The 24553-nt window shown below is 40.0% G+C and overlaps 2 protein-coding genes across 11 annotated transcripts in view; one reads left to right on the plus strand and one right to left on the minus strand.

The window, feature by feature from the left end:
• Positions 1–394: 394 nt before the first annotated feature.
• The window catches only part of ACSM3 (acyl-CoA synthetase medium chain family member 3), a 58488-nt gene continuing 34329 nt past the window's right edge, over positions 395–24553 (plus strand). For 4 of the 10 annotated variants that reach the window (XM_060405793.1, XM_027961112.3, XM_060405798.1 and 1 more), the window contains exons 1-3: positions 395–555; positions 4189–4457; positions 5259–5469. In XM_060405793.1, the coding sequence (XP_060261776.1) occupies positions 4257–4457; positions 5259–5469 (412 nt within the window). In that variant the 5' untranslated portion in view covers positions 395–555; positions 4189–4256. Of the gene's footprint in view, positions 2111–4188; positions 4458–5258; positions 5470–24553 lie in introns of all 10 variants that reach the window. The other 6 variants (XM_060405794.1, XM_060405797.1, XM_060405800.1 and 3 more) reach the window with 2 other exon arrangements.
• ERI2 (ERI1 exoribonuclease family member 2) overlaps positions 17678–24553 on the minus strand; it is a 55241-nt gene continuing 48365 nt past the window's right edge. The window contains exon 9 of the mRNA XM_042240498.2: positions 17678–19015. Coding sequence (XP_042096432.1) covers positions 18974–19015 — 42 coding nt within the window. The 3' untranslated portion in view covers positions 17678–18973. The remainder of the gene's footprint in view (positions 19016–24553) is intronic.

Below are 24553 nucleotides of genomic sequence, written 5' to 3' on the forward strand. Positions count from 1 at the left end.
GATATGATTTATTCTTAGTCCTGACCAGTTCAACAGGTCCAAAAATAAACATGGCAACTGGTTCACTGAGACCTAGAGCAACCTATACCTTAATTTCTTTCCTTTCTATCCAAAACTGCTTTGTTTTCTTTCACCCTTTTTTCTTTCCTACTTCTGAGAGAAAATTCCCTCAATCCCTTTATGAAACTAACCCCTCCAGCAACTCCATGGGCATTTTCCCTCTAATAAATACATTATTTTCCCATTCCTGTAAAAGCCTGTGGTGTGTGTAAATTATTAACTATAAAAGGGATAAGTGACCTCAGGGGATTGTGTAAACTTACAGTGTAAACTTAGCCCAGAGAGTTTGCTCCTCCCTCCAGAATGTCTTCACCAATCCAAGCAAAACACTTCTGAGCATAATTTAACCTTTTCCAACTGTCAGGCTATTCTCTCTTCTTTTGGTTATTACCACCACCAAAGCAGATGCAAGAGTTCAAGTTTCAGGGATCCTCCTCTAGGAAATAAGTCTGCCGCCATCCGTCATCTCCAGCTGTGTTGGAAGCTGCCACTTGAGTGAGTACCACCTTATCCGTCTTCTAAGTAAGGTTTGCTGGGCTGGCACATGTACTTTTAAACAAAGATAGCAAACAAACAAGACCAACATATCAAAAATGGTTTCACTGAAATGTTGGGCAGCTGGGGTGTTTCTATCAGAATTTGTCAGTGATCGTGTAATACTATCGAGTAAGTGACCAGGAGTATGTACACAAAAAGGCTATAAACATAGCAGGTAAGTGTTTCATTTTAAGCTTCGATTGCTATTTAATTTTTTTAAAACTATGTTCATTTGTTAATTTCTTAAAATGTTTTTTTAAAAAATTCAGTTGAGTCCAAGTAGCAGCTGAGTTTTTCACTGTACTACTTAGTTCCCTGCCCTGCTCAGTGGCAAATAAGAATCCATCTTCTGCATCATCCAGGAAGTATGCAAACTTTTTCTAGGAACTTTTAGGAAACATGCATGCAAACTCAAGGAAATAACCTGGGGGCAGCCACTTTTCTCTGCTATGTGGTCAAGCGTAGATCTAAAAACTCTGTATAGAAGTTTTAAGGTAGGATCTTGTTAGGTTGGGGAAAATAGTAGGGATTTTACCTTGCTTTCAGGCTATATATGGCAAGCTACCATTATCGCTTGGATTACTTGATAGGAAAGATAGTTATGGAGATGTGGGGTGGTGAAAACTCTCTTGGCACTGCAGCTTATATGGATGTAGAGGCTACACTGCAGATGAGGCCCTGAAAAGTTCATCTGGCCAGAAGTGGTAATGTCTTTATTACAAGAGTTTTCTATGGCTCATTATAAAAATCCAGGCTCACACTGGGAAACTTATCTCAGCTCTGTTACCTACAGAGAATACCAAAAGCCTAGAAAATGGACATTATGAAAAGTTTAAATCACTGAAAACATAGGAAAGGAACTTTGTTGGGGAAAAGGTGGTCTTAGTTTTGGTGAAAAAGATGTTGGGATTTTCTTTTTGGTAGAACAAAATGATTAGGCCATTTTAAGCTCCAAATGCCTGGCCAATTTTCTTTTCAACATATGTTTGAAGGATGCTGAATGCAGAGGAGAAAATTGTTTGAAATTTTCACTTTATTTGCAAAATAATGGAAACAGTCCAAATGAAGATTGATAGGCGAGTGACTTAAGATACTATAGTACAGCTGTTCTTGAATGCCATACAGCTATTTAAAACAAAAAAGCAAAATAAGGAAGATCTGTGTACAGATACAGACAACTCCAAAGTTGTATTACCAAAAAAAAAAAAAAATTATGGACAAAATCATGTGTATTCTGGACTACATGTGGTATAGAAGTGGTGGAGAAAAAAGAAACTATAGTCATTTGCTTAAATATATATAAAGAAACAGCACAGTCTATCCTAAAGGAAATCAGTCCTGAATATTCATTGGAAGGACTGATGCTGAAACTGAAACTCCACTTGATGTGAACAACTGACTCACTCACTAGAAAGGACCCTGATGCTGGGAAAGATTGGTGGCAGGAGGAGAAGGGGACGACAGAGGATGAGATGGTTGGATGGCATGACCAACTCGATGGACATGATTTTGGGTAAGCTCCGGGAGCTGGTAATGGACAGGGAGGCCTGGCGTGCTGCAGTCCATGTGTTCGCAAAGATTTGGACACGACTGAGTGACTGAACTGAACTGAAACTGGGCAGCTATTTGATGGGGTGGAAGGCAGATTTTTCACTGTGTACCTTTTATAATTTTTTAAATCATTTGAAGGTATTATCCTCCAAAATTAAAAACAAGGTTATAGTACTAAATATAGTGTTGTGCTGTGCTCAGTCTCTCAGTCATGTCCGACTCTCTGTGGCCTAATGGACTGTAGCTGCCAGGTTTCTCTATCCATAGGATTTCTCAGGCAAGAATACTGGAACCAGGTTGCCAAAACTTAGTGTTGACTACTTAACTGTTTCCTTCCCATCGAAGGAAACATTGCTAATTCTGTAAGAAGGAAGAGAGCTGCAAAATGTGCAGAATATAACTTGCCAGCAAATAAGAGAAAAGGTTTGTTCCTTCCACTCAACCCTCACTGCCAAAGAGAATGATGTTTGAAGATCCAGGGGTTCATTTCTATTCTAAAAAGCAGCCTCTTTTAGAGCCTAAGAGAACTGCCAAGGGATCTCTTGTTAATAGTTAACACTTTTCCTCACACAGCTTCAGACAAGAGGAAAGTGATGAGTAAATAATTTACTAAGCCTAAACTTTTAGAAAGGCAATGGCACCCTACTCCAGTACTCTTGCCTGGAAAATCCCATGGATGGAGAAGCCTGGTAGGCTGCAGTCCATGGGGTCGCTGAGGGTCGGACACGACTGATTGACTTCACTTTGACTTTTTACTTTCTGGCATTGGAGAAGGAAATGGCAGTTCACTCTAGTGTTCTTGCCTGGAGAATCCCAGGGGCGGGGGAGCCTGGTGGGCTGCCATCCATGGGGTTGCACAGAGTCAGACAAGACTGAAGTTACTTAGCAGCAATGATTGTGAAAGTAGTGTTTCATTGCAGGAAATTTGGAAGATTACAGAAAGTATAAAGAAAACCCTTAGTCCCTAAAACTGTTTTTAAATAGCCTCAATTATGAGACCTCAGCCAAATAAATGATATTGTGATCAAATGATTTCCCACAGAAGGAGGGAGGGCTGGGTGGCCCAGAGAGGCCTCTCCTACAAAAGGCTAAACTCTATTTTCATATTTCTGGTAAATGCAGCTCCAAGCCTGAAGGTAGTGTTGGCTCCTATCTGGAGTGTGGGAATTATAGTCTTTAAACTAGAGGACTTTTGACAGTGCTTTCATAAGTAACTGGTACTTTGCTACCTGTTTCTTCATCTATGGATTATCCACTGCGAAGAATTCTCCTTAACATTTCTACACTCCTTTTGAAATCCTTAGATTAAAGAGATTAAAAGCTTAACTCTTTGCTTTCATCGAGAGTAACTGGATGACCCAGACCTTTTCTTTTTTAGAAATGTATATGGGAGGCACTAGCCCTTACTCGTCAGAAGAATGGGCTGGAATGAGACAGTTCTAGGTTCAAATTCAATCAGTGCATCTGTTACAGACTGAATGTTATCCCAGTTCAAAACAGGTCTTATGTTAAAGCTTTGACCTCCAATGTGATGGTATTTGGGGATGGGGCCTTTGGTAGATAATTAGGTTTGGATGAGGTCATGACAGTGAGGCCCCTGATGGGATTAGTATCTTCCAAGAAGAGGAAGGGAGAGCAGGGTTCTCTCTCTCTCCATCATGTGAGATCACAGAGGGACAGCAACCATCTGCAAGCTAGGAACAGAGCCCTCATGGGATAACTGAACCAGCCAGCAGCTTGATCTAGGACTCCCTAGCCTCCAGAACTGTGAGAAATAATTATCTGTTGTTTAAACCAGAGACGACTGAGACAACCTTTTACTCATCATATTCTCCATCTGCAGAGACGATAATAGCATCCACTTTACAGGGTTACTCTGAAGATTTAATGATAAATTGTATGTAAGTAAAGCATTGCGCACAGTATTTGGGACATAGTGAGTTCTCAGAAAATAGTACTATATGATGATTAATAATAATAAAACTTGGCTGCTTGGGGATATGTCTGAAACAAATGCATGTCTTTTTGCTTGTCTTTTAGATGGATTGTATCTGTAGAAATTCTGGGTGCTAAAATACTTAGCCAGACTGACGTTAGCCCTTGTCACCATGAAGATATTACTTTGTGCCAAATATTTTCAGTGCCTAGCAATTCCTGGCTCTATGAGAGCATTGCATAAAGATTACAGAACCATGACCCCTCAGAATTTCTCCAACTATGAATCCATGAAACAGGACTTTAAACTAGAGATCCCAGAGTATTTCAACTTTGCCAAAGATGTCCTGGACCAATGGACCAATATGGAAAAGGTATGGAGCAAGGACCAGTCAGACTGCAGTTTCTTAACTGAGAGTGATTTTTTCCCCCCAGGGGATATTTGGTAATGTCTGGAGACACTTTTGTTGCTATGAGTTGGGGGAGGGTGTATGCTAATCGGTGGAGGCTAAGGGGTGTTGCTAAATACCCTGTAATGCACAGGACATCTGGTTCACCATCAAGAGTTCCATGGTTGAAAAAGCCTGGGTTATAAAAATGTATGATTATAGGTTAAAAATTTTTTTTTTTAATAAAAAGGAGTAGGGACTTCCCTGTTGGTCCAGTGGTTGGGAATCCACCTTCCAAAGCAGGGAACATGGATCTCACATGTCATGGGTCAACTAAGCCTGCTGGCCACAGGCCACAACAAAAGATCCAATGTGCTGCAGTGAAAATCCTGTGTGCCACAACGAAGACCTGAAGTGGCCCAATAAATAAATAAATATTAAAAATAAATAAATATAAAGGACTAAGAATGAAATGTGAATCCAAGAATAAAAAAATGGTAGGAAATGAGGCAAAGAGCATTGAGAGAAATATAAAGGGATGCAAGAATTCTACCTTTATGGAAAGAAAAATAATCAGGCTAAATGAGAAATCACATGTGCTGAAAGAAGCGACATGGCTCCCAAAATCTAGAAATAAGGACCCCAGAGTTACTCCCAAATACTCCAAGTATGTCCTAACTAAAGACCTGTGAATTGTCTTCAGAGAAAATATTACATTAAGTCAGTTGAAATAGAATTTAGCTGCATAACCACCTTTAAATCTATGACTGGTTTGTCTTTTCTCAGGCTGGGAAGAGACCTTCCAATCCAGCCTTCTGGTGGATAAATGGAAACGGAGAAGAAGTGAGATGGAGTTTTGAGGAACTAGGATATTTATCGAGGAAATTTGCAAATATACTTACAGAAGCCTGTGGCCTGCAAAGGGGCGATCGAGTAATTCTGCTTTTGCCCAGGATCCCTGAATGGTGGCTTGCAAATATAGCCTGTCTGCGCACAGGTTAGTAGTGTTGGTGTTGCAATATTTAAAGTATGGTGGATGAGAGATTTTCCAGAACATCTAAGTAAACATGAGACACTTATTTTGGCCAATTATTTGAAGAACTATACACAACATGGTATTATTCTCAAGAACCTTAGAAATGTGTTGGGAACATGTCTTATCTTTTGACCTAACTATGAGTTGTTTTTTTTTTTTAAATAATGAAATACATTTAAGTTAATACCAATCAACAATTGAACACCTATATACCAACTTCTTCTCTCCTCCTATAGGATCCACAATCATCTGCAACTCAATCAGTCGCAAACTCAAGGAACCCATCCTTGTTCTTGTGTCAAACCTTTATTCCTCTCATGGGTCATTACCATTCATCTAGTGCCCTAAGCCAGGCATCTGCTACTCCTCCTTCCTAATCAGTTCTTACATCTTATAAATTCGACTTCCTACATGGCTCCAAAGTACCTCCTCTTCTCCAACTTCATTGCTCTTTCCTTACTTCATTTTTACTATCTTTTGAGTGGATTTTCCCCAAAGAATCCCTACTCCTGATTCTGTGTGTGTTTATACCCCATCTCAATCCAATTCATCCTCCACAGCAGTGTTCTTTCTAGAACACATATGTTATCCTTTTATTTTGTTGCTTGATAGTATTTAGTAACTCTTTGTTGCCTACCAGATAAAATCTGAGGTGAATTGTGGAAGGCTCTAGATATCTTCCATTTGTTTTTCTCATTTTCCCATACTCCTACTCTTCAGCCATCTCAAATAGTTTCCTATAAGGTTTGTGATCTTTCTTGTCTCCTTGATTTTGTGCACACTATTTCCTATGCTTACAAAGTCTTTCATTCACACCTAATCCCTTGGACAACTCCTATTAAACTTAAAAGTCTCAGTTCTAATGTCACCTTCTCAGCAACATCACCCTGATCTCCCAGTCTAGGTGCTTTCTTTTTTTGGCTCCCCTAAAGAAATAGTGTGTTTCTAATTTAACCTGTACTGTATTGTCTGGACATACTATTTGTTTATAAAGCTGTCATTCTCATAATTTCATTTCAGTTCAGTCGCTCAGTCATGTCTTACTCTTTGGAACCCCATGGACTTCAGCATGCCAGGCTTCCCTGCCCATCACTCCTGGAGCTTGTCCACTGAGTCAGTGATGCCATCCAACCGTCTCATCCTTTGTTGTACCCTTCGCCTCCTGCCTTCAATCATTCCAAGCATCAGGGTCTTTTCTAATGAGTCAGTTGTTTGCATCAGGTGACCAAAGTATTGGAGTTTCAGTTTCAGCATCAGTCCGTCCAATGAATATTCAGGACTGATTTCCTTTAGGATTGACTGGTTTGATCTCCTTGCAGTCCAAGAGGCTCTCAAAAGTCTTCTCCAATGCCATAATTGAAAAGTATCAGTTCTTCAGCGCTCAGCTTTATGGTCCAAATTTCACATCCATACATGAATACTGGAAAAATCATAGCTTTCACTAGATGGACCTATATTAGCAGAGTAGTGTCTCCGCTTTTTAATATGCTCTCTGGTTGATCAAAGCTTTTCTTTCAAGGAGCAACTGTCTTTTAATTTCATGGCTGCAGTCACCATCTGCAGTGATTTTGGAGCCCCCCAAAATGAACTGTCTCACTATTTCCATTGTTTCCCTGTCTATTTGCCATGAAATGATGGGACTGGATGCCATGATCTTAGTTTTCTGAATGCTGAGTTTTAAGCCTACTTTTTCACTCTCCTCAAGAGGCTCTTTAGTTCTTCGCTTTCTGCCATAAGGGTGGTGTTATCTGCATATCTGAAGTTATTGCTATTTCTTCCGACAATCTTGATCCCAGCTTGTGCTTCATCCAGCCCTTCATTTTGCATGATGTACTCTGCATAGAAGTTAAATAAGCAGGGTGACAATATACAGCCTTGATGTATTTCTTTCCTGATTTGGAACCAGTCTGTTTTTCTATGTCCAGTTTTAACTGTTGCCTATTGACTTGCATATGGATTTCACAGGAGGCAGGTAAGGTGGTCTGGTATTTGAATGTCTTTAAGAATTTTCCACAGTTTGTGGTGATCCACAAAGTCAAAGGCTTTAGCACAGTCAATAAAGCAGAAGTTGCTGTTTTTCTGGAACTCTCTTGCTTTTTCGATGTTTCAATGGATGTTCCAATGATGTACAGAAAAACATCTATTTCTGGTTTATTGACTATGCCAAAGCCTTTGACTGTGTGGATCACAAGAAACTGTGGAAAATTCTGAAAGACATCGGAATACCAGACCACCTGACCTGCCTCTTGAGAAACCTGTGTGCAGGTCAGGAAGCAACAGTTAGAACTGGACATGGAACAACAGACTGGTTCCAAATAGGAAAGGGAGTACATCAAGGCTGTATATTGTCACCCTGCTTATTTAACTTATATGCAGAGTATATCATGAGAAACGCTGGGCTGGAAGAAGCACAAGCTGGAATCAAGATTGTTGGGAGAGATATCAATAACCTCAGATATGCAGATGACACCACCGTTATAGCAGAAAGTGAACAGGAACTAAAGAGCTTCTTGCTGAAAATGAAAGAGGAGAGTGAAAAAGTTGGCTTAAAGCTCAACATTCAGAAAACAAAGATCATGGCATCTGGTCCCATCACTTCATGGCAAATAGATGGTGAAACAGTGGAAACAGTGGCTGACTTTATTTTTCTGGGCTCCAAAGTCACTGCAGATGTTAACTGCAGCTATGAAGTTAAAAGACACTTACTCCTTGGAAGGAAAGTTATGACCAACCTAGACAGCATATTGAAAAGCAGAGACATTACTTTGTCAACAAAGGTCTGTCTAGTCAAGGATGGTTTTTCCAGTAGTCATGTGTGGATGTGAGAGTTGGACTACAGAGAAATCTGAGTGCTGAAGAAATGATGCCTTTTAACTGTGGTATTGGAGAAGACTCTTGAGAGTCCCTTGGACTGCAAGGAGATCCAACCAGTCCATTCTAAAGGAGATCAGTCTTGAATATTCATTGGAAGGACGGATGCTGAAGCTGAAACTCCAGTACTTTGGCCACCTGATGCAAAGAGCTGACTTATTTGAAAAGACCCTGATACTGGGAAAGATTGAGGGTAGGAGGAGAAGGGGACGGCAGAGGATGAGATGGTTGGATGGCATCACCGACTCAATGGACATGGGTTTGGGTGGACTCCAGGAGTTGGTGATGGACAGGGAGGCCTGGTGAGCTGTGGTTCATGGGGTCACAAAGAGTTGGACATGACTGAGCGACTGAACTGAACTGAATGGATGTTGGCAATTTGATCTCTGGTTCCTCTGCAATTTCTAAAACCAGCTTGACTATCTGGAAGTTCATGGTTCACATACTTTTGAAGCCTGGCTTAGAGAATTTTGGGCATTACTTTGCTAGCATGTGAGATGAGTGCAACTGTGCAGCAGTTTGAATGTTCTTTGGCATTGCCTTTCTTTGGGATTTGAATGAAAACGGATCTTTTCCTGTCCTGTGGCCACTGCTGAGTTTTCCATTGCTGGCATATTGAGTGCAGCACTTTCACAGCATGATATTTTAGGATTTAAAATAGCTCAACTGGAATTCCATCACCTCTACTAGCTTTGTTCTTAGTGATGCTTCCTAAGGCCCACTTGACTTCTGGCTCTAGGTGAGTGATCACACCATCATGGTTATCTGGGTCATGAAGATCTTTTTTGTATAGTTCTTCTGTGTATTCTTGCCACCACTTCTTAAAATCTTCTGCTCTGTTAGGTCCAAACCATTTCTGTCCTTTATTGTGGCCATCTTTGCATAAAACCTTCCCTTGATATCTCTAATTTTCTTGAAGAAATCTCTAGTCTTTCCCATTTTATTTTTTCCCTCTATTTCTTTGCACTGATCACTGAGGAAGGCTTTCTTATCTCTCCTTGCTATTCTTTGGAATTCTACTTACAAATGGATTTATCTTTCCTTTTCTTTTTGTCTTTAGCTTCTCTTCTTTTTTCAGGTGTTTATAAGGCCTCCTCAGACAACTATTTTGCCTTTTTGCATTTTTTTGGGGGGGGGGGGGGGGAGATGGTCTTGATCACTGCCTCATGTGCAATATCACAAACCTCTGTCCATAGTTCTTCAGGCACTCTATCTATCAGATCTAATCCCCTGAATCTATTTGCCACTTCCACTGTATAGTCCTGACGGATTTGATTTAAATCATACCTGAATGGTGTAGTGGTTTTCCCTACTTTGTTCAATTGAAGTCTGAATTTTGCAATAAGGAGTTCATCATCTGAGCACAGTCAGCTTCTGGTCTTATTTTTGCTGACTGTATAGAGCTTCTCCATCTCTGGCTGCAAAGAATATGATCATCAACATAGTCATTAGTCATTCTCATCACTTCAGTTCAGTTCAGTCCGTCAGTCGTGTCTGACTCTTTGCAACCCAATGAATCTCAGCATGCCAGGCCTCCGTGTCCATCACCAACTCCTGGAGTTTACTCAAACTCATGTCCATCGAGTTGGTGATGCCATCCAGCCATCTCATCCTCTGTTGTCCCCCATCTCATCCTCTGCCCCTCATCTGCTCCTCCTGCCCCCAATCCCTCCCAGCATAAGGGTTTTTTTCCAATGAGTCAACTCTTTGCATGAGGTGGCCAAAGTATTGGAGTTTCAGCTTTAGCATCAGTCCTTCCAATGAACACCCAGGGCTGATCTCCTTTTGGATGGACTGGTTGGATCTCCTTGCAGTCCAAGGGACCCTCAAGAGTCTTCTCCAACATCAAGTTCAAAGGCATCAATTCTTTGGTGCTCAGCTTTCTTCACAGTCCAACTCTCACATCCATACAACACCACTGGAAAAACCATAGCCTTGACTAGACAGACCTTTGTTAGCAAAGTAATGTCTCTGCTTTTGAATATGCTGTCTAGGTTGGTCATAACTTTCCTTCCAAGGAGTAAGCTTCTTTTAATTTCATGGCTGCAATCACCATCTGCAGTGATTTTAAAGCCCCCCAAAATAAAGTCTGACACTGTTTCCACTGTTTCCCCATCTATTTCCCATGAAGTTATGGGACCGGATGCCATGATCTTAGTTTTCTGGATGTTGAGCTTTAGGCCAACTTTTTCACTCTCCTCTTTCACTGTCATCAAGGGGCTCTTTAGTTCCTGTTCACTTTCTGCCATAAGGGTGGTGTCATCTGCATATCTGAGGTTATTGATATTTCTCCTGGCAATCTTGATTCCAGCTTGTGCTTCTTCCAGCCCAGCGTTTCTCATGATGTACTCTGAATATAAGTTAAATCAGCAGGGTGACAATATTACAGCCTTGATGTACTCCTTTTCCTATTTGAAACCAGTTTGTTGTTCCATGTCCAGTTCTAACTGTTGCTTCCTGACCTGCATACAGGTTTCTCAAGAGGCAGGTCAGGTGGTCTGGTATTCCGATGTCTTTCAGAATTTTCCACAGTTTCTTGTGATCCACACAGTCAAAGGCTTTGGCATAGTCAATAAACCAGAAATAGATGTTTTTCTGGAACTCTCTTGCTTTTTCGACGATCTAAAGGATGTTGGCAATTTGATCTCTGGTTCCTCTGCCTTTTCTAAAACCAGTTGGAACATCTGGAAGTTCACAGTTCACGTATTGCTGAAGCCTGGCTTGGAGAATTTTGAGCATTACTTTATTAGTGTGTGAGATGAGTGCAATTGTGCGGTAGTCTGAGCATTCTTTGGCATTGCCTTTCTTTGGGATTGGAATGAACACTGACCTTTTCCAGTCCTGTGGCCACTGCTGAGTTTTCCAAACTTGCTGACATATTGAGTGCAGCACTTTCACAGCATCATCTTTCAGGATTTGAAATAGCTCAACTGGAATTCCATCACCTTCACTAGCTTTGTTCATAGTGATGCTTTCTAAGGCCCACTTGACTTCATTTTCCAGGATGTCTGGGTCTAGGTGAGTGATCACACCATCATGATTATCTTGGTCGTGAATCTTTTTTGTACAGTTCTTCTGTGTATTCTTGCCAGTTCTTCTTAATATCTTCTGCTTCTGTTAAGTCCATACCATTTCTGTCCTTTATCAAGCCCATCTTTGCATGAAATGTTCCCTTGGTATCTTGAATTTTCTTGAAGAGCTCTCTAGTCTTTATAGACTTTTAAAGACTAGATCTTTTAAAGAGTTTTAAAGACTAGATCTTTTAAAGATTTAGTTTTCTAGATCTTTTCTAGTCTCTAGAAAACAACCATTCTGTTTTTTTCCTCTATTTCTTTGCATTTATCGCTGAGGAAGGCTTTCTTATCTCTCCTTGCTATTCTTTGGAACTCTGCATTCAGATACTTATATCTTTCCTTTTCTCCTTTGCTTTTCTCTTCTCTTCTTTTCACAGCTATTTGTAAGGCCCCCTCAGACAGCCATTTTTCTTTTTTGCATTTCTTTTTCTTGGGGATGGTCTTGATCCCTGTCTCCTGTGCAGTGTCATGAACCTCCATCCATAGTTCATCAGGCACTCTGTCTATCAGATCTAGTCCCGTAAACCCATTTCTCACTTCCACTGTTATGAGGGATTTGAGTTAGGTCATGCCTGAATGGTCTAGCGGTCTTCCCTACTTTCTTCAATTTAAGTCTGAATTTGGCAATAAGGAGTTCATGATCTGAGCCACAGTCAGCTCCTGGTCTTGTTTTTGTTGACTGTATAGAAATTCTCCATCTTTGGCTGCAAAGAATATAATCAATCTGATTTCGGTGTTGATCATCTGGTGATGTCCATGTGTAGAGTCTTCTCTTGTGTTGTTGGAAGAGGGAGTTTGCTATGACCAGCACATTTTCTTGGAGAAACTCTATTAGTCTTTGCCCTGCTTCATTCCGTATTCCATGACCAAATTTGCCTGTTACTCCAGGTGTTTCTTGACTTCCTACTTTTGCATTTCAGTCCCCTATAATGAGAAGGACATCTTTTTCGGGTGTTAGTTCTAAACGGTCTTATAGGTCTTCATAGAACCATTCAACTTCAGCTTCTTCAGCATTACTGGTTGGGGCATAGGCTTGGATTACCATGATATTGAATGGTTTGCCTCGGAAATGAACAGAGATCATTCTGTCGTTTTTGGGATTGCATCCAAGTACTGCATTTCAGACTCTCTTGTTGACCATAATGGCTACTCCATGTCTTCTTAGGGATTCCTGCCCACAGTAGTAGATATAATGGTCATCTGAGTTAAATTCACCCATTCCAGTCCATTTTAGTTCGCTGATTCCTAGAATGTTGATGTTCACTCTTTCCATCTCCTGTTTGACCACTTCCAATTTGCCCTGATTCAGGACCCAACATTCCAGGTTCCTATGCAATATTGCTCTTTACAGCATCGGATCTTGCTTCTATCACCCGTCACATCCACAACTGGGTATTGTTTTTGCTTTGGCTCCATCCCTTCATTCTTTCTGAAGTTATTTCTCCACTGATCTCCAGTAGCATATTGGGCACCTATCAACCTGGGGAGTTCCCCTTTCAGTATCCTATCATTTTGCTTTCCATACTGTTCATGGGGTTCTCAAGGCAAGAATACTGAAGTGGTTTGCCATTCCCTTCTCCAGTGGACCACATTCTGTCAGACCTCTCCACCATGACCCACCTGTCTTGGGTGGCCCCACATGGCATGGCTTAGCTTCATTGAGTTAGACATGGCTGTAGTCCATGTGATCAGATTGGCTAGTTTTCTGTGATTATGGTTTCAGTGTGTCTCCTCTGATGCCCTCTCGGTACACCTACCATCTTACTTGGGTTTTTCTTACCTTGGTCATGGAGTATCTCTTCACGGCTGCTCCAGGACAGTGCAGCCACTGCTCCTTAGCTTGGATGAGGGGTATCTCCTCACGGCCGCCCCTTCTGACCTTGAATGTGGAGTAGCTTCTCTCGTCCATCCTGCACCCATGCAGGCACCACTCCTTGGACGTGGGGTTGCTCCTCAGTCATTCTCATAGGACTGTGAAAAAGCTTCTAAAAGGCAATGACTATGATATATTCATCTCTGGGACTCCAAAGATTGGCTTCAGTAAATTTCAGCAAAATATATGTTGAATTAATATCTTTATTATCGTAATAAATCATTATATTAACTATCTTAATTTGCTATAATCATTACTTGCATTTGAGGAGAGCTATATTCTCTAATCACATGTGTACTTGTAAATTATTCACCGGAGTTGCACCGTCCACTTTTGCATAGTTTTTTAATAAAATGACTGCTTTCATGAATACTGTTCAAGCTCACTGTCTTAATAACACAGGGCTTCCCTGGTGGCTCAGTGGTAACGAATCTGCCTGTCAATGCAGGAGATGCAGGCTCAATCTGGGTTGGGAAGATACCCTGGATAAGAAATGGCAACCCACTCCAGTATTCTTGCCTGGGAAATCACATGGACAGAGGAGTCTGGTGGGCTACAATCCATGGGGTCACAAAAGTGTTGGACACAACTTAGCAACTAAAAAACAGCTTAGTTACAGACTAATCTTTTTAAATATATATATTTATTTATTTATGGCTGCAGTAGTTCTTCTTTGCTGCACGGACTTTTTCTAGTTGCAGAGATTAGGGGCTAGTCTCTAGTCGCGGTGTGTGAACTTTCTCATTGTGATGGCTTCTCTTGTTGTGGAGCATGGGCCCTAGGGCACGAGGTCTTCAGTAGTTGCAGCTCATGAGCTACAGAGTGCAGCGTCAGTAGTTTTGGCACACGGGCTTAGTTGCCCCGTGGCTTGTGGGATCCTCCCAGACTAGGGATCAATCCCCTGCCTTGCAAGGTGGATTTTTAACCACTGAACCACCAGGGAAGCCCCAGTAACAGACTATTTGAGTACCAGGACCAGAAATCCATTCATATTCAATAGTTCAATAGTGAAGAAGAATTATTGAATATTTACTGGAGAATTTTACAGGGGAAAAAGTGAACAAAGAAAAACTGGCCTCTGTAAGAGGACAGGCTATTCAGCAGGCAGTTTCTGTCTCTACCTTTTCTGCTCTGAAGCTGTTGCACAAAGGGGGACCCCTTCCAGGGCCCCAAACTGGGCTCTTTTCTAACACTCGGAAATGAATTGTCTGAGGAGACACATGTGCTGACAAAACAAGAGATTTTATTGCGAAAGGGCACCCGGGTAGAGAGCAAAAGGTAAGGGAACCCAGGAGAATAGCTCTGTCACATAGCTTGCAGTCTTGGGTTTTATGGTGATGGGCTTAGATTCTAATGGGTTGTCTTTAGCCAATCATTCTGACTCAGAGAACTTCCTGGTGGTGCATGCCTTGTTCAACCAAGATGGATGCTAGAGAGAAGGATTCTGGGAGGTGGTCTGACATGTGGTGTCTCCTTTTGACCTTTCCCAAACTCGTTCAGTTGGTGAAGGTTTATTAGTTCTGTGTTCCTTATCAGAACCTTCTGTCGTAAAACAACTCATGCAAATAGTTACTATGGTGCCTGATCAGGGTGGGCGGTTTGTCAGTGTGCTTCCCCTAACAAAGCCACAGGGCCTCTTGTCTCTCTGCTTCTCTCAAACTCCTGCCCCTTTGACCTCTTCTTTCTTGCTAAGGAATAATTTCTCTTCATTTTGGTTGGTGCATGGTTTTGATTTGCCAGACAAATATCTCAGATCCTAACCTATATATTACATCCTCTAATCCACTCAGTCTCTTAAAATTTAAGGCAGAATCTGATTGGCACAGCTTAGATTAGGCCAATCAGAAGTGATCAGAGGCAGCTTCAACTGATAAAGCGTGGTTATTGGGGCTGTGGGCAGAAGGAAGGCAGGTTCTCTTAGAATGAGGAGGAATAAATGGTAAATCTAATATATTAACAATGCTAGTCTTCATAGTAGAATTAAAAATGAACTTATAGTTAGTCTTCATAGTAGAATTAAAAATGAACTTATAGTTATTGGATTTCTTAATAATTTTTCCCTTTTAATAAAACTTAACTAATTTTTGCAAGTAGTCTCAGCTATTTATGTATTACATAGGGCTATATACATGTGACAAAATGATAAAAGAAATGCAAATGAATGGTTAACACAATATTCTGGATCATGACTACCTGGTAATTTGGGGCAGAGCTCACAGAATGTTTTAAACATATTGTTAAACTCTCTTTTTAAAGCTAGATGGTGGATAATTCTTATTTTCATATTTTTTTAAGGAGATACACTACATAAGCTCTGTTGCACAATTGGTAGTTTTTTCAAATAAATAAGAAAAATATACAACTGAACTGTGCCTTTGGAGGAGTCTTAAAATGTTTGGGGATGCATTACTAAAGGGTATAGTAGTGAGAAAACTGTTACTGTGCTTTCAAAAAAGGAAAAGTACATAGTACTGAAGAGGGATAATGTTACAATATAGCATTCAAATCAGAATTACTGGAAACTTGGAGAAATGTAAGTTCTTTAGCTCCATTCAAGGTTTACCAAATCTAAAATGGGTTGAGATATAAAAAACCTAGAAATCTGTTTTATTAAGCCCTGCAGGTGATTCTGGTGCATGTCCAAGTTTGAGAACCACAGAACTAGAAGAAGTAAGCCTCTCTCCCTCTGGGGGCCTGGAGAATGACAAGAAAGACCTGGGTAAACTGGCAGATTTTGCTACTGGTCACTAACCAGCTTATGTTAGTGTGTGGAGAGTGGAGCTCTGCATCTTAGGAGAGGCCTCTCATTATCCTGTTTATGATTCAGGGTGTATAAAATTACCAATTTATTAATTTGCCTGAAGGGCCAAAAGACTCTGGCATGAGTAGCCCTCTCTCCCTGCTAACGGACCTACATAAGACAAAATTAAGCCAGACGTTTGTTTAGCGGATAAAACAAGTAACTTTCATAATTTAATTTATTGGCACTGGGGTTTGAAAGTTCAGTTCATCCACCTCATCTTATTATACCCATCATCCTTTCAAGCAATGTGTTTATTGGTCAACTGCTATGTTTTAGGAGCTGTGGAGTTTATGATCCAGTGGGAGAGAGAGTCAGGAGTCAAGTCAACACAGAGTTGAAAAGTGTGACAGGTGCTATAAAGGAAATAGCACAAGAGCCACTGTAATGTATGAGGGGTACTACTACAGACTCAGAGAAGGTCAGGCGCATAATTTAAGCTGAAACTGAGGGATGAGTCAGCCAGAGGGAGAAGGTATGGGTGATGGGAGCATTCATTCTAAGCAAATGGAAAAGCTCTACAAAGGTCCTGAGGCAAGAAATAATTTGTAGATTTGAGAAAATGAAAACAGTGCAGTGTGAATATAGGTACTGGCTAGGGGCCACCTCATCCCAGGGACTATAATATGTAAAATCCCTTAACAGAGACTTCTCCTCTAGACAGGCTTAGATGAGTACTATCAGGATTTGCCCTAGTAAGTCTCCTTTTTCTATGTTCTATGGCTGCAATATCCCTTTCTGAAACCAATTCTATATTAATATGTTATATATAAGGGTATGGCTTAATCTTGCTACTCTGTGAATCATATGTCTGTTTATATTGACTATGAATATTCTATTTTACATTGAGTTTACAGTTTAGCTCTTGGAAGGCAATCTATTTTCCTTATTTCCAAGTTCTTAGATATGCCTATAGTCTCCAGGGCCAACAACAAACTCATCATATTTTCATTTTCAAACTTTTGCATACGTATTGTAGGTCAAATTCCAACAGAAATCTCAGTATATAATCATTAAAAAAATAGTAATTGCCAAGAATATGTTCCTTTAAGTGCCATTTACCACAAAAATCTACTATCCCACTTCAGTCTCTTGAAGAAGTTTATATAATACTTGTGGTCCCTCCGAAATTATAATAAACATTCACTCATTTTGAAAGATTGTTGCTGAGCTGTGAAGACGCTGGGATTCTTGGCCTCTGGAGGAGAGGAATTCATTCGGGGCCAGTGACGAGGCTTGATCGCTCAGAGCTGTTGTGTAATAAACTTTTATTAAATGAGGAAAAACAAATAAATAAATTTTTAAAAAAGTATAAAAGAGATAGAGAAAGCTTCTGACATAGATATCAGAAGGGGGCAGAAAGAATGCCCCCTCTGCTAGCCTTTAGCAGTATGTTATATACCTATCAGCAAGCTGCTAATTAGATAAAGGAGATATTCTAAAATTCAGAGACGTACCAGGTCCCTCACCCACACATGTATTTTAAGATAACATTGGCACCTGGTGAGTCATCCCGGGCCATAAAATGATTGACATGAATCTTGAAGAAAGACAGTTTTCCAAGTAAATATAGTTTTATTAACATAGATTAGGAGAACAATGTATGAGTAAAACATACAGGTTTGTTGAGCCCTTATCGTTATGAATCGTAATTGAACTGACTTGAAGAAAGACAGAGTCTAGGGTGAATACATAGTTCATTAACATAGCTTAAGACAAACATTTCCATAAGAAAAAATGCATTGGCTAGCTCAAGATTTGAGAAAAGTTAAGTTCAGGTGGAGCCAGGTGTCATCATGGCAACACAGAATTTTAAGTGAAACCTCCTTTTAATTTTGTACAAAGATGGGAAAAAATGTGACATTGTTTCCTCCTGCCGCTTACGAGAGAGAGAAAATATGTCTGACACTTGCAGCCTATTTCCTCTGTTTGGAGACCCCTGGGCTTCCTGCCTGTTACTCTCTCAATTTGCTCATTTTATCATCACAAGAGCCTTATGATTAGGAAGAGAAAATCTCATTTTATAAACAGAGAAGGGAAAACTTTCATAGTTGGGGAAAAAGGAACATTAAGTCATTTGCCCAAAGGCATTCAGAAACTCAGTGTAGAGCCCAGTGTACCCTCTAGAATTTTCTAGAAGTTTTTAGAAAATTTGAAAATAAGAACAGTTTTTAAAAAATCAACTGTATCTCAATAAATTAAAAAAAAATCATCTAGATGTGGTAATTCAACATCATGGTAGTGTGAGATGTTTCCTTTTTCTCTCCCCTTCAATTTGCAACAAGTAAAACATATATAACTCTACAAAGGTCCTCTGCCCAACACACCAGGATACCAGAGAGATCCACACATCTGTACATCTGAAGGTGGATGGAATGGTACATAGGAGGTGGAATCAAGGGAACAAGGTGAAGGAGTGCCCATGATCCTGGCTCTCCGACCACAGTGGATGAACACACACCTGAGAAAGAACTCAGTGGTAGCTGGGGAGGTGGTGTACACAACTCTAGTTTCCCAGTGGCAGCAGCACCTGCAGCTAAAGGGAACTAGGCAGCAGCAGCAGGGCCTGCAACCCCAGCCCTACCAGCTACAGGGGTGCCTAAGGCTCCAGCACCCCTGCACAAGGCAGCAGTGCCTGCAAACCTGACAACCCCAACAACCCCAGATGTAGCAGAGGTGCCTGCCATCATGGTGCATCCAGTGGTGACATAAGCAACAACAGCAACACTTGCAGCAGAAGGCACCAAAGACTCCAAAGGCACAAGCAGTGACAATGAGGGCTCCAGGCACACCCCTGACAGGTAATAGGGTGGAAAATACTGATTCCATAGTACTGTCAGAGGCTGGTCAGGTTAGGGAAAACAAAGACTCGTGTTGTAGTGCCACCTGCTGGAAAAAAAAGAAGGTCCTCTAATTACCAATGTATTGAATTTTTATAATCAAAGTAAACAAATCTTCCCAGGTGGCGCCTAGAAGTAAAGGATCTGCCTGGCAATTCAGGAGACACAAAAGATGCTGATTCAGTTCCTGGGTCAGGAAGATCCCCTGGAGTAGGAAATGGCAACCAACAGTATTCTTGCCTAGAAAATTCCATGGACAGAGGAGCCCAGTAGGCTACTGTTCATGGAGCTGCAAAGAGTTTGATATGTTTGAGCACACACACACACAACAATCTTACCTAATAAGAAAGATATTCACTCCTTCAAATGTGTGGGCAGAGGTACAACATATCAAGCACTGTGAAAAACCACAGTAATAAGGTATCACAAAAAGAAAGTGACACTTCTCCAGAAACCAAACTTAAACTCATAGAAGATTGCAATCAGATAGAGAATTCAAAATAGCTGTCAATACGCACAAGAAAACTCAGAAAGTCATTTCAATGAGCTCAGGAATAAAATAGAATAAAAACAGAAGGGATATTTTACCAAAAGTTTGGATCTCTAAAAGAGATACAAACAGAATTTCTAGAGCCAAAGAACTCAATAAATGATATAAATAATGCAATAGAAAGCACTGGAAACAGAGCAGACCATAAAGAAGAAAAAATTAGCAAGCATGACTTCAGAAGTCTAGAAATGATCCAGACCAGAAAGGATAACTAAGTTTTTTTTTTTTTAAATGCAGAATTTCTAAGAGATCTATTGATTCCATTAGGAAAGGCAACATAAGGAGGCTTCTGCAGAAAAACTAAAGCTGAGGGAGTTCATCACCTCTGAGCGACTTCACTTTACTTCACAGCTGCCTTACAGGAAATGTTGAGGGCTTCTTGAAGATGGCAGAGTAAGAGTACATGGCAATAATATCCTCCATGAACACATCAAAAAAACTAATTGGAAACTGGCAGAAGGACTTCTATACAACCAAGGCTGTAAGAAAGATGCACATATTAAAGGGTAGGATGGGAATAGGATTGAACTGGGACCTGTGCCACTGGGAGGGAACTTAGAGGAAAAAGGAGATTTCTTGGGTGGACATCTGCCCTAGGGAGTGAGTAGGTCAAGTCACAGACTGGGCATCTCAGCCCTGGGGACCCATGTGGAGGAGGCAATACCCATTAGCTGCTTGGAGAACTATTGGTACAGATAGAAAGGCTGGAGAAGCTTAGATTCCTCTCGTGAGGAGCACACAGATGTTGGTTTGTCCCTGGGCAGGGCAGAGAGAGGTTTGCCCTAGGGGTTACCAGGTTTTCTGAGACCACCTCACTGCGCACCCCAGTCCAAGGTGACCAGTTCCTGCTCATTCCACACCACAGCATGGAACTAGATATAGGGTAACCACAACCCAGGAAAAGACATGACAATAAGCTGCATCTAAGTGGAGCCCCAGACACCTACATAGACAGAACACTGGACCTCTAGACACACGAGCCCTACTTCCTTTATCACTTCCCACCTTTGGGGCAAAGGTCCTGGTGCAGGAAGAAGGAAAACACACATTCAAACGGAACAGTGCCAGTTCCAAATGGCCAACAGACACATGAAAAGATACACAGCATTAGTAATTATTAGAAAAGTATAATACAAAACTACTAGATGTAACCTCATACCTATCAGAATGTCTATCATCAAAAAGCCTACAGATAACAAATGGAGAGGATGTAGAGAAAAGGGAACCCTTGTACACTGTTAGTGGGAGCTCAGATTGGTGCAGCCACAGTATGGAGGTTCCTCAAAAACTAAAAATAGAACTATCAGGTGACCCAGCAATTCCATTCCCAGATAAATATCTGGAAAAAATGAAAACACTAATTCAGAAAAAAGATACATGCACCCTAATGTTAATAGCAACACAATTTACAAAGTCATGGAAGACACCCAAGTGCCTACCAATAGATAACTGGAGAAAGAAGATGTGAGATATATAATGGAATATTATTCAGTCATTAAAAAGAATAAAATTTTGCTATTTGCAGCAACATAGATGGAGCTAGACAATATTATGCTTAGTGAAATAAGTCAGACAGAGAAAAACAAATACTATATGTTATCACTTATATGTGGAATCTAAAATAACACAAATGAATGTGTATGCAAAATAGGAACAGAACAGATTCACAGATATATAAAACAGAGTGGAGGGGAAAGAAAAACTACAATGTATAAAATACACAAGCTATAAGGATATACTGTATAGCACAGGGAATTATAGCCATTATCTGCAATAACATAAAGGAGTATAATCTGCAAAAATACTGAACCATTTTGCTGTACACATGAAACTAATGTAATATTGTAAATTAACTAAACTTTAATTTAAAAAAGAAATGCTGAAAGGCTCTTCTACCAAAAACAAAAAGGCAGAAGTACACAAAACCTTGAGGAAGGTAATAGAATCAGAAAATTGCAACTGTACATCAGAATAGATTGTTAAACAATTATAGCATAAAGGTTAATGGGGGAAAGAAAAAATAACTATAGTTACTTCAATTTGATAATGAACTCACAACACAAAAAGATAATTTTGAAACAACAAAATAATTTGAGACAACAGAAAAATAAAAGGGGAAGAGGGAAAGGAGAGAAACTGTATAAATGAAGAGAAAGTGAAAGTGAAAATCTCTCAGTCATGTCTGACTCTTTGCAACCCTATGGACTATACAGTCCATGGAATTCTTTAGGCCAGAATACTGGAGTGGGTAGCCTATCCCTTTCTCCAGCAGATCTTCCTGACCCAGGGATCAAACCAGGGTCTCTAACAACTGAGCTATCAGGGAAACCCCTAAGTGAAGACGACGTTATTGGTAGTAAAAGGACTATTGAGATATAGTACAACCAGAAAACAAAGATAAAATGGCACTACTAAATCCTCATTTATCAATAATTACCCTAAATGTAGATTCATGGGTAAAAACCTTAAAAAAACTTTTAATTAAAAGAATTAAGTTAAAAAAAAAAAGAGTAGCTGGATGGATTAAAAATAAGCCCCAATGCTATACCTCCTCCAGGAAACTTCTCTCAGCTTTAAGGTAAAAAACAGCCTCAAATTGAAGGGATGTTAGATGATACTTCAAGCAAATGGCAGCCAAAAAACAGTGGGTGTAGTCATACTCATATCAGAGAAAATAGACTTTCAAGCCAAAAGATATAAAGCCAGAAGAGATAAAGGTGGACATCACATAATGACAAAGGGAACATTCCCTCAAGAAGATACAAATAATTGATATCTATCTATGTATCTATATATCTGTATCTATTTGTCTATCTATCTATATACATACACATGTAACACAGGAGTAGCAAAACATATAAAGACCTACATGGAGAAACTGACAGGAGCATAATAATGGAAGGATACTTTAATGCCTCACTTAAATCAATGGACAGATCACTCAGACAGAGTGTCAATAAGAAAACATTGACTTTAAATGAAACATCAGACCAGATAAACTTAATAGATTTATATGAATATAGCATAACTCATCCAGTGCAACGAAATACACATTTTTCTAAAGTGCACATGGGACATTCTCCAGGATAGATCACATGTTAGGTCACAAAGCAAGTCTCAATACAATCAAGGAAATTAAAACCATATTAAGCATCTTTTCTGACCACAATAAAATGAAACTAGAAATCAACTATAGGAAGTCTGGAAAAATCACATATATGTGAAGACTAAACAACATGCAATTTAAAAACTATTGGCTCAATGAAGAAATCAAAGGAGAAAATTTAAAATACCTAAAGACAAATGAAAAGAAAAAGATGATATGCCAAAATCTATGGGATGCAGCAAAAGCTGTACTAAGAGTGAGTCATCTAGGCCTACCTCAAGAAACAAGAAAAGCCTCAAATAATCTAAACCTCATACCTAAAGGAGCTAGGAAAAAAGAAAGAATAAAACAAGCCCAAAATCTGTATGAGAAAGGGAATGATAATAAAATGATAATAAAAGTCAGAGCAGAGATAAATGAAATAGAGACTTAAAAGACAATGGAAAAGATCAATGCAACTAGTTCATTGATCAAAAGATCAATGCAAAGAGCTGGTTCTTTGAAAGGATAACCATGACAAATCTTTAGCTAGACTCACCAAAAAAATAGAGAGAAGGCTCAGATAAATAAAATCAGAAACAAAAGAGGATAGATTACAATGGATACAATAGAAATACAAAGGATTATAAGTCTACTATGAAGTCTACTACTATACACCAACAAATTAGACAACCTAAAATAAATGAATAAATCCCTGCTGCTGCTGCTGCTAAGTCGCTTCAGTCGTGTCTGACTCTGTGCAACCCCAGAGATGACAGACCACCAGGCTTCCCCGTCCCTGGGATTCTCCAGGCAAGAACACTGGAATGGGTTGCCATTTCCTTCTCCAATGCATGAAAGTGAAAAGTGAAAGTGAAGTCACTCAGTTGTGCCTGACTCTAGCGACCCCATGGACTGCAGCCCACCAGGCTCCTCCATCCATGGGATTTTCCAGGCAAGAGTACTGGAGTGGGGTGCCATTGCCTTCTAGAATCCTACAATCTTCCAAGACTAAAGCATGAAGATATAGAAAATCTGAATTGACTGATTACTAGTAAGGAGATTGAAACATTAATAGAAAATCTTCCCCCAAATAAAGTCCTCCAGCAGACAGCTTCACAGGTGAATTCTATCAAACATTGAGATTTAGTAGCTATCCTTCTCAAACTATGGCTTCCCAGGAGGCACTAGTGGTAAAGAACCTGCCTGCAAATGCAGGAGACTTAAGAGACGCAGGTTTGGTTCATGGGTTGGGAAGATCTCTGGGAGGAGGGCATGGAAACCCACTCCAGTATTCTTGCCTAGAGAACCCCATGGACAGAGGAGCCTGGCAGGCTACAGTCCATAGGGTTGCAAAGAGTTGGACATGACTGAAGCAACTTAGCACACACACATGCAATTCTCAAACTATTTCAAAAATATTGAAAAGGAGGGACTGCTTCCCTGACTCATTTTACAAGGCCATCATTACCCTGATTACAAAATCAAACAATGAAAACACACAAAAAGAAAATTATAGGCCAATGTCTCTGATGAATATACATGCAAAAATCCTCAATAAAACATTAGCAAACCAAATACAAAAATGCATTAAAAGGATCACACACCAGGATCAAGTGGAATTTATTCCAGGTATGCAAGGATGATTCAACATCTGCAAATAAATCAATGTAATACACCACATTAACAAAGTGAAGAATAAAAATCATATAATCGAGAATTTCCAGGCAATCCAGTAGTTTGGACTCTGCTTGCTCACTGCCAAGAGCCTAGGTTCAATCCTTGGTCAGGGAACTAAGATCCCATAAGCCACAGGGCACAGCCAAAAAAAAAAAAAAGTAAAAAACAAAATAAAACAAAACATATGATCATGTCAATAGATGCAGATGCAGGAAAAGCATTTGATAAAATTCAACACTCATTTATGATAAAAACTCTCAAAAAGGGGATAG

This window comes from Ovis aries, chromosome 24 (genome assembly GCF_016772045.2).
Source record: "Ovis aries strain OAR_USU_Benz2616 breed Rambouillet chromosome 24, ARS-UI_Ramb_v3.0, whole genome shotgun sequence".
NCBI classification, from domain to species: Eukaryota; Metazoa; Chordata; class Mammalia; order Artiodactyla; family Bovidae; genus Ovis; species Ovis aries.